The 11,063-nt window shown below is 37.6% G+C and overlaps 1 protein-coding gene across 1 annotated transcript; it reads left to right on the forward strand.

The window, feature by feature from the left end:
- Positions 1–9,671: 9,671 nt before the first annotated feature.
- LOC131488794 (olfactory receptor 4P4-like) lies at positions 9,672–10,729 on the forward strand. The gene has a single exon (XM_058690628.1). The coding sequence runs from the start codon at positions 9,707–9,709 to the stop codon at positions 10,655–10,657; it is 951 nt and encodes a 316-aa protein (XP_058546611.1). The 5' UTR covers positions 9,672–9,706; the 3' UTR covers positions 10,658–10,729.
- Positions 10,730–11,063: the final 334 nt, after the last annotated feature.

Consider the following 11,063-nt stretch of genomic DNA (forward strand, 5'->3'; position numbering starts at 1 on the left):
AGGTGGTATTGACTGCACTTCCGACTTTGTGTCCCCAGAGCATATTATTTCAGGTGTTATAGAAAACATATAACTTTTGGGGGGAAGCTGGACCAAATGGTCTCTAACATAGAAGACCAAAGAAGGAAGTCGCTGCAGTTCAGATTGTAGTCCCCACTCTAAACTTTCCAACTGGTTCCAGATATGGTTGCATGGGTTTGAGGAATGCTAGAAATGCCTTTCTAAAACACATGCCCAATCATATCACTACTCTCTCCAAAGATATGCAAAGACCCTCTATTCCTTGGAACAAAATCCAAACCTTTCGCTGTTTGTGAAAATTTCTCCTGGGCAAACTTGCTAATCTCAGAAGTCACTACATTGGTATAAAGCATGGTGTCACGATGACAGATATTGGGGCCAGGGAGAGGTGGGTGATTATTGACTCTGGTGTGTTTTTATCTCTGTGTCTTGTTAATTTGCTTCATATATGCATCCTCCCCCCTTTTTAAATATTTAGTTAATTTTGAGAGAGAGGGGAGAGAGAGAGAGAGAGAGAGAGAGAGAGAGAGAGAGAGAGAGAGAGAGATAGTGCAAGCGAGGGAGGGGCAGAGAGAGAGGGAGACACAGAATCCGAAGCAGGCTCCCGGTCTGCGCTGTCAGCACAGAGCCAGACATGGGCCTGGAACTCATGAACTGTGAGATTATGACCTGAGCTGAAGTCCAACGCTTAACCGACCGAGCCACCCAAGTGCCCCATATGCCTCCCCTTTTCTCAAATATCTACCAAATGAGTACTATGGTACTTTAGAAAGTTGTAATATTACTTTGACTAACACATGTGAAGATTTAGCAGGGCATATGGCTGCTGGAAACGTTACATATTTTCGTTCTTTCTCTACCCTTCTTCATTTATTCCCTGTGCTTGGATGCTTTCAACCAGCTGCGCTGGACTTCTCTACATTCTCCAAACATACTCTAAAGTCTGTCAGCACTATGACTATTTCTTCTCTCTTCTCTGCTTATGTTGCCCCCACTATGCCTTAGTGTTCATGTCTTACCTATAAGTCAGACTCTTGATGTTTTCTTATTCCAGAACATTTTGCTGACTCATGGACAGACCAGAAGCATATCTGATTTCCTCCCTGTTCTTTTGTTGATATGATGCTGTACATCTACTCCTTTTAAAAAAATCCCGTGCCCCATATTAGTGTTTCTTCTTATGTGTTTTTCCAGTTTGATTGAGCCAACTCAAAGAAGTGATATATATTTATTTTCTTTTATCTGTTTTCTAGCAATAAACCCATGCAAATTTGGAAGTTAACAGGTAATGAATTACTTTCAAAGATCCTATCTTCTCTTTTTATTGGCCTTTATACATTGTTCTCACATATCCAGCACCTCCCCTTATGTTATGAGCTATCATGCATTAATAATAAAATGTGTAATGTCAGAAAGGTTAGAACTTCAACATACATTCCCTGTAGCAATCAGGGATGAAGTCCAACAGACTCTCAGCCCCCTATAATATCTTTTTTCTTATTTTCTGCATTTTGAGGTACTACTATTTTAATTTTCATTTATTCCTTGTCCTCTGAATCACATAGGCTGGGTCTTGGATCCCATTTGTGTAGACATTTCTCTCTGCGAAAGTATTTGCCTTTCTTAGCAGAACGATTGCATCGTTTTCACAGTTTCCTCAATTGAATTACTCCTGCCCCAGAGCCAAGGAGAAGTCCAGGACAAAACAAAAATGAGATAGTGTTTGCTCTAATGTCAGGAAATCTTCCTTTGATAGTTTTCCTCTTAGAACTTTTCACACGTCGAATTACTTTTTTTTTTCTCCATGGGTCCAGGAAAACCTGTGGATTATCAAAGATAAACATTCTATTTCATAGGAAATCAAGTCTGTCTAGTCATAGTTTGGTTTGAACTGGCTTAATATAGTAATTCTCCAAAGAATATCTGGATTATTTTTAATATAGAAATGTAGTGTGTATATTTGTTCCTGTGTATGTGTGATAATTCTCTGTGTGAGTGTGTGTGTGTGTTTGTGTGTGTGTGTAGTAGGGGGCAGGTTGATGGTCTTGAGGAGCGGTCAGAGATAATACTCAACCCATCAGAAAGAATGCTACACGACAAAACCAAAACATTTTCTTATCATTTGTTTTTTTCTCAAGAATTCATAAGATTTTATTGGCAAAAAATCATGACTATTTTATATAGTAAGCCCACCAAAAATATACTGAGCTAAGATTAGTTATCCAGTTGTAAGTTGTTCTTTCTAGAATTCTGTTTCCAGTCTGTAGAACAATACTTAATAACTTCAAAAATACCTGGAATCTCGTTTTTTTAAATCTTTTTTTAAATGTTTATTTATTCTTGAGAGAGGGACAGCGTGAGAAGGAGAGGGGCAGAGAAAGAGGGAGACACAGAATCCAGAGCAGGCTCCAGGATCTGATCTGTCAGCACAGAGCCCAACGTGGGGCTCGAACTCATTAACTAAGAGATGATGACCTGAGCTGAAGTCAGACACTCAAGCAACTGAACCACCCAGGCACCCCTAAAATCTCGGTTTTATAAGTAAATCCATGTACTCCATAAAACAGAAGGTTTTAGAAGGGGATTAGAAAAGAAGGGTAAAAAGAACAAAATCAATACTCAGCAGAGAACTGAGACAAATGCAGGGATTGGGGTTGTAAGTGAGTCACTTATACACATGTCTAACAAGGATGATCCTGTGTTGTTGTGTTATGGGTAGAGATATGACCAGCTACCTCCTTCTGTGTGTTGACACAAGCCAGCTTGAGTGAAGCTTGGTCAACAAGATGCATTATACTGAAATGGACAACCAGTAAAACATGAGCTCTGATATCCATCATTCTGACATGCTAGAATCTCTCATTTCCTCAGGGTTACTCTACTTTAAAAGCCTGGAAGCCAGCAGTAAACACATAAAAACCTGTTTCTTTCACACACAGAAGGCACAGCGTTTTTTTTTCTTATGCTCATTTGGTAGCTCTTTGAGTGAATCTTTTTAACTTCTGGAAGCTCGTGTTCTTATTGGAACCACACAACTAACTCTATTTATCTCACAAGATGTTCAGTTGTGAGATAAAACGATACGAGGAAGTTAAAGCACAAAATAAACTCTCAATAAGTTTTAGCTATTTTTGTTATTTTGTACCAGATAATTTCCTATAAAAGTTGATCTCCTAAAGTTTTACATGTATTAAGGAAATTTTTCATATATGAATTTGTGTATGAGGGAGGAGAATTGGTTCACCTCGTATCAGTGTGCACAATTTGGACTGAACCAACTAACCTGCAGAAATGAAGTAACACAGGACTAAGCCAAATGGTAAACAGAATAAAAGTTGGGCTATATATTGAGACTGGATGTCCCTTCATATTTTATTATATTCTCACTTAATGATTATATATGTATCTATCTACATATCTATCTATCTATCTATCTATCTATCTATATAGGATAGATTGTTTCTTCTTGAATCTTTCCTTTTCTTCTGTTCTCTATTCCCCAACCATCTATTTCATCAGTATTGGTCCCTGGCAACAAATACCTTGGGTTCCAGTCCTGATATTACAGGTCACTAATTTTATTCATCTGTCTGCTCTACCCACATACGTTGCTCTGGATAACGAAGCATATTGGACGGTACCGCGTGTGTTTGGCTCTGTTTGTCTCTCCCCAAGTCAGATCTTTCTGAAGCTACTATAAAAGGAAAATTCCAAAACGGAGCAAGCAAGCCTACTTAAGATAGTCTCTTTTTACAAATAGGATCAGGAGGCCATAAGTAAGGAAGCGTTTAGGCACATCCGCATTGGAGAAACCATGAAGAGTTTTGAACTTTTCAGAGAGCTGGCAGCCTTTAGCCTGGACTTAACTTCCTTCCTCCTCATGACACCTGAGTCATCAGCATTCTTTGCTTCTAAAAGTGTTCCAATCCTTCATTTGCATATTAACCCAACCAATCCCAGTTACCCTAATTCCAATCTCTGTTTTGCAGAAGGGACCTGAATGAGAATTACACTCATAGCCTTTTGCCTCTATAACTCTGCCTCTCTTTGTCTTCCTGGGAACGCAGTTTAGGTTCCTACCAGAATCTGTGCCTCCCCAATTACAATCGCGGTTGCCCAAATAAATGTTTCTATGTTTTAATTTTCAGTGAATTTTTTCTTCGTCAAGACTAGCTTAATACTATTCCACGCTATATTATTTTTCTTCGGAAAGTAAGACGAACACAAGGCAGGCAGAGCTTCTGAATTGCTCTGTCTGAATAGAGCATTGGGGAACCTTCAGGGAAACTGCTGGACACAGGCTAACACAAAGATAAGAAGTAAAGGGGTACTAGGGTGCCTTTCTCAGTTAAGAGTCCAACTCTTGATTTTGGCTCAGGTCATGAGATCAAGCCTCACTTTAGGCTCTCCACTAGGCCTGGAACCTGCTTAAGATTCTCTCTCTCCCTCTCCCTCTGCCCACTCCCCACCCCCCCACCCCCCTCACTCTCTTTATCTCTTAAAAAAAAGATAGATGTAAAAAGGATAAGATGTAAAGTTATATCCAGAAAATGCCCAAATGCCCACAGGCACCAGGGCCAGTCTCATGGAGAGCAATACAGAGGCCTTTGGTGAAGATCTGTTCAGGAATGCCTCTGGGAATGTAATTTCTTAAGACTTTCAAAGACCTATAAATTCTTGTGTTGTCGTATGTTATATTCTGCTTTTCCAAATCAGCTTTCCTCTAGGGATAGGCGTACAATAGATGACATTCTAAAACTTAAAATGTGTGTTTGTTTTTGTAAGAATTTCAAAATACTTCATGTTTTGCTTTTCTTTTTCTTTTCTTTTCTTTTTTTTTTTTTTTTGTAGTCTGAAGGTCCATTTCTTACATCCCTGACGGTTAATGAATATTTAGACCCCACCCCACTCCCCTTGCAGATGTATAAAATGTTCTAAGACATGCTGAGATTCTCAAGATAATTTTGGAGAATTGACCTACACATGTTTGCATGACTGGTGTATACATCTCTGCCTTTTTCTTTCAGCTTTAGACACTGGAGAAGAATCAGTAGAGTGAGTACCTCAGGAGGGGGCTCTCCTGATTTGGTCTAAAACTAATCTTACAGCCCCTGAGATCTCATGATCAGTGGGTCAACCATGCCGCTTCCTTTGGAGATGCTCCACCATCTGCTTCGAGGTGGTTCTATGCTATTTACATTTATTCCATTTAATTTCATTCTTACACTGTGTTTTCTGCGGCAGCACAAGATAATTTGATTACTATAAAAATAATGTAGCTAACTTTAGTCTTATTGTACATTACTCGCAGGCAGAATTCCACGGGTGAACAGGAATAGGTGAGTCGAAGTGAAGGAAACCTTCCAGTTTCAGCAAAATTTATTGAGTCCTTTTCTGGTGCTTTTATATATTTCCCCCATATTCTTATGAAGGAATAGCCCAGCTTTTCTGCCTGCATATCCCAATGATGAGTTATTTCCTAACTTTCAAAAATTTTGCTACCCTAAAATGGACTAGATTTGTTTGATTGAATTAAGTTAACTTTATAGCAGGCCATATTCTGGTATCATTAGGAGGAAATATGAACTTACAGTGGAAACTACTTTGAGAGCAATAATTCTTGTTGTTTTAATAGCACAGTCAAAATGCAGCATCTTTATGCAATACGACCAAACTAAGAAAGTAATAAACTGACTGGATTTTTAGAGTACAGGAAAATTGCATGCTAATGGTTAGCATTAAGAAATGACCAAAGACCAGAAGCTTTAATGTTGATGGAGTCCAATTTACCAACTTTATCTTTAATGGATTGTGTTTTTTGGGTCATTCAGATTTATATATTACATACTTTTCTATAGTTTGATAAAAAGTTTTAAACACCAAAAAAAAAAAAAAAAAGAAATGACTAAAGACAACTAATTGTTTAGAGTAATTTTGTTTCTTTTACTAAAAGATTGCTCCCAATTGAAATTTATCGTGGTCATCTTCATTAACATATAGTGATAGTTTCAGGTTTCTTGTTTCCTTGTTAGACTGGTTATATATGTATGCATGGCAAATTCAGAAACTCCTCACTCAAAAAAAAAGAGAAAAAGGGTAAGGAAGATAATGTGTAGTTTTGAACCACGTATGACCCTGGGGTATTTCATATTATTTTTTATTCCTCATTATATTTTTGCCTTATGTAATAGTTCATCGATTCTATAAATGTGGGCCGTGAAGCTTTAAGAGGTTAGCAATAACTTCAATGTTCATAAATGACATGGAAGGGGAGAAAGTGAATTCTGCTTATGAGTTCTTATGAAAAGTTACTGGTGTATAAGAAAGGAAGACATTAATAAAGTTAGTAAGAAAAATGTTTGCATAGTGTCTTTACTCAAATGGGGTGATTGACTTCTCACAGAACATGGGCCAGATTGCCCATTTTAAACTCTACGCTTCAATTCTAAATAACTATATTTAAAGTGAAATAGGGCAAATATAAGGGCATATTTCACTTCATATTGTAGACATATTTAGGTAATTGGTTTTCTTTTTACGTTCAAATTATTACTCTATAGAAACACAATTTGAATCAAAACAGTTCACCGTTCAGTAATTATACTTCTCCATGTTTCTACATCTTTCTTGTTCTGTGATTCCAACCACCTGTAGAAGGAGTGCATAATATTTCTTCCTCTCTTCACTTATGATTTCAATTTGACAAATTGGAAGATGTGCTCAAGAATCTACTGCATGTTTCAACGACAATAATCCTCTCACTGGGCGGCATCCACATGTCCCTTTTACTTCAGCTAATAGCAGTGATTATAATAGCACTTTCCCCAGATTTCAGGATCAGCGTTTAAGAGCTATTGTGGATGAAACATCTGTGATAATCTAGAAAACAAGCCAAAATCCTATCTGAAGGAATACACATTTTGCTAAAAATGACCTAAAATTATTTCAAAATGATTTGGAATCAAGAAGGCTAGACCCTATGTTTATATCCCCCCAAATATTCATAAACATAGACTGGGTGATTGGTAATCTGTGACCTTGCATACTTTTTAAAATTGGGATGTAATTCAAAGTGTTTCCCCTCACTGCTGGCCTCTGGGACACCCCGTTTTCTTGCTCTGCTCACAAGCGTGGGATACAGCCCCTGACTGACTGGGAATCCAGATATCTGTCCTCCACAGAATATTACTTTCTGATGTTAATAAATTACTTAGAATATCTTGATCTGAGTCTCTTTTATTGAAAATCAGGGGTTTGGATACGTCAAGTGATATCCATTTTACGTTGTTTACCAACCGACTTATCTCACAATTAACTTTAAGTCCATTTGTTTTAGGCAAACACATCTATCTGTAAAGTACACAGCATGCCATCTCCTACATTAGGAATCAGCATTAACTATAATAAGGTAAGGAGAAAATTGATCAATAAATCATAAAATTATGAACCTCTACTTAAGAACAGGTCACTATTGAACACTATGAACTTGGTAATTATTTTTGGTTTGTTAAGAACAAGAGAGAGGTTAGGAAGCCTTGTAGCAGTAATAAGTCATCATGGGAAGAGACTGAGTTTTTTTCTTCTTGATGAAATGAGGTTGAATGACAATTTAAAATAGAATTCGTTTCTCATAGTATAGACCATTTTAAATGCTACACCAATTACCCACTCACCATCTAAACTGATCTTAAAGACAAAAGTTTGAATTTGTGTGTCATGGGATTTGATGGCTTCTAAATAGTTTTGCTACAGTAGCATTTGGTGGTTTTATAAACCTGTTTATTATTTTTGAGAGAGAGAGAGAGAAAGACAGAGCGAGCAGGGGAGGGGCAGAGAGAGGGGGGACAGAGGATCTGAAGTGGGCTCTACGCTGACAGCAGAGAGCCAGACCCCGAGCTCACACTCGTGAACCGTGAGATCGTGTCCTGAGCCCAAGTCAGACACTTAACCAACTGAGCCAGCCAGGTGCCCCTATAGTCTCTGTTGTTTTAATAGTCATCCAGAGTGCCAAGATAAGGTGGCTACATCGGGTCAGACAGAGGTGGAAAGTGTGGAATAGTGTTTGCATCTCATGGAGTGTCAGTTCAGTCGTCAGCACTGGAGAAAACGGCTCCCGGAGCACATTCTCTCTATCCCACACACTATTTCCCCCTACATAAATAATATCTCAAGGTTGTCCAAAAGATGCAAATTTGCGAATCTTTGATCCATTCATTAATACAACATCTAGTTGCTGAGTGCTGAAACAAATCTCTCTTGGAGCTACCTTCCGTATCATCTTCCTGTGGTGAATTTTATCGTCTAGAGTGAAATTTCTAGGAAAAGTCATGAAATATGAACAATGCACGTATGCTTGGGCAATTTCTTTTTACCTTTCATTTATCACTTGCCATCACCAATTTAGATTAATTTTAACCATTTTTTTAAATTTTAACTTGTAAACTGTAAATTGGATAAATGAATAAATTGGCTTTATTTCTCACAACTTTAATCCATTGTCAGTCTATTTGCTGCTTAGTGTTCAACCATTCTTTGCTTTTAATGGACCTAAAACTATTTTAGTATAAGGTGTGCAACTGGTATGTTTATTGAAAGGGCAAGGAAGTTCGTCCTTTAACAAATTAAACAATTCAAGCTGATGTATTTCTTTCCTTTTTTTTCAAGCTTTTTGTCAAATTCCAATTAGTTGGCATACAGTGTAATGTTCGTTTCAGGAGTAGCATCTAGCAATTCAACATTCACATACAACACCCTGTACTCATCACAGCAAGTGCCGTCCTTAATCCCCATATGTGGAATTTAAGAAACAAAACAGATGAACACAGGGGAGGAAAAAGAGAAAACCAAGAAACAGACTCTTAACTATAGAGAACAAGCTGACATATTTTAAATAAATTTTTATTCCCAAGGATACTCCCAAATCAAACAGGAAATGTGTCCAGATCTTTCTGAAAAAAAAAAAAAAAAAAAAAAAAAAAAAAAAAGTTGACTCTATGGATAAAAGCATGCATTTTTAATGTGCACAATTTTTTTAAAAGGACGTAAATTGTACTCTTTGTTATCTAATTTATACAATTAACAATTTGCTAATTTCTTTAACATCAAACTAACATTTACATGTTCCATAATCATCATTGTTAATGTTGAAAAGTTAACATCATTTTCCCCATTATAGAATTATTTACAATAGATTTCTAAAATGAGAGAAATAGGGGTACCTGGGTGGATCAGTCAGTTATCATCTGGCTTTAGCTCAGGTCATGATCTCACAGTTTGTGAGTTCAAGTCCCACGTTGGGCTCTGTGCGGACAGCTCAGAGCCTGGAACCTGCTTTGGATTCTGTGTCTCCCTCTCTCTCTCTGCCCCTCCCTTGCTTGTGCTCTCTTCCTCTCTCTTTCAGAAATATTAAATGAATAAACTTAAACTAAACTAAACTCGACTGAAGTAAAATAAAAAGAAGTGTAAATCAAAAAAAAAAAAAAAAAAAAAAAAAAAAAAAAAAAAAAGAAGTGTAAATCTATGTATCAGGAATAATTAATTTTACTCATTCAATGGCGTCAATTTACTTTTTTAGTGAATTTTAATTATTGTTGCCATGCTGCTAATTTTTTTTATAAAGATTCATGTTTTCTTTCTTTTCAGGTATTTAACCCATTCGTTTATAATATACGCCAGTCTGAAACAGATGGAGAGTCGGAGGAATGTCTCAGAATTCATTCTTTTGGGACTTTCGTATGACCATCGCACACAAATATTTTGCTTTGTGTTCTTCTTATTCTGTTATGCTGCTCTCTTGGTAGGAAACCTTCTGATCCTTATCTCTATTCGATGCAGCCCTCTTTTCCACCAACCAATGTACTATTTCCTCAGCCACTTATCCTGTCTGGACATCTGCTTCACCTGTAGCATTACACCCAAATTCATTGCTGACCTCCTAGTGGGAAGAAAAGCAATCTCCTATGGTAACTGTATGTTACAGGTCTTTACCGTGCACTTCTTCGGAATGATTGAAGTCTTCATCCTCACCATCATGGCCTTTGATCGCTATGCTGCCATCTGCAAACCTCTGCACTACCTGTTTGTCATGAACAGAGCAAGGTGCAATCTCCTCGTCTTAGCTGCTTGGGCTGGTGGGGCCGCGCACTCCTTTCCTCAATTTTTTCTGGTAATCAGGTTGCCCTTCTGTGGTCCTAATGAGATTGATCACTATTTTTGTGACATTTTTCCTTTGCTAAAAGTTGCCTGTGCTGACACCTATGTTACCGGTGTCCTTTTGGTTGCCAATTCAGGAATGGTTACCTTAGTGGCATTTGTGGTCTTGTTTTTTTCTTATGTCATTATATTATTCACTTTAAGAAATCATTCAGCCAAAGGAAGGCGCAAAGCCCTCTCTACCTGTGGGTCGCATATCACTGTGATAGTTTTGTTTTTCGGGCCTTCAATCTTTGCCTACCTTCGACCTCCAACCACGTTCCCTGAGGATAAGGTATTTGCTCTGTTTTACACCATCATCGCTCCGATGTTCAATCCCTTCATCTACACTCTGAGGAACTCAGAGATGAAAAACGCCATGAGAAATGTCTGGAATCAAACATTGGAGCTCAACATCTTTTTTACAAAACAGAGGGGCAGCTAGATACGGATAGGGGAGAAAGGAAACCATCTCACAGAGTAATTTTTCCACTGGTAACATTTTATGAGTGACAGAAATAGGACTTGGAGCTTAATAGTAACTATAAAGAAATAGTAAGTCATCCATACAAAATATATAATTGATATTATTATAACAATATAACATAATAGTTCATTTTGCGGGCTTTGAGATGTTATGAACAGGTTGACGTGCACAAAATCAGTTATATGCATAGTTAAGACAATGTTATAGGAGCCGAGAATTGTGATGTGAAAAAGAAAATTGGAGTTATCTTGCGTTAGAAAATGCAGGTTTGGTGGCCAGACCACACGATGAGCCATTCTGTATGGCAAAGAGACGGTTAAAGTCCATGATTTTAAGACCAAATTTTGGTTTATGATAGGATGGT

This window comes from Neofelis nebulosa, chromosome 10 (genome assembly GCF_028018385.1).
Source record: "Neofelis nebulosa isolate mNeoNeb1 chromosome 10, mNeoNeb1.pri, whole genome shotgun sequence".
NCBI lineage: Eukaryota > Metazoa > Chordata > Mammalia > Carnivora > Felidae > Neofelis > Neofelis nebulosa.

Bases quoted from the DNA above. Each gene is read 5' to 3' on its own strand.
- LOC131488794 (XM_058690628.1), top strand. From the start codon at position 9,707: ATGGAGAGTCGGAGGAATGTCTCAGAATTCATTCTTTTGGGACTTTCG.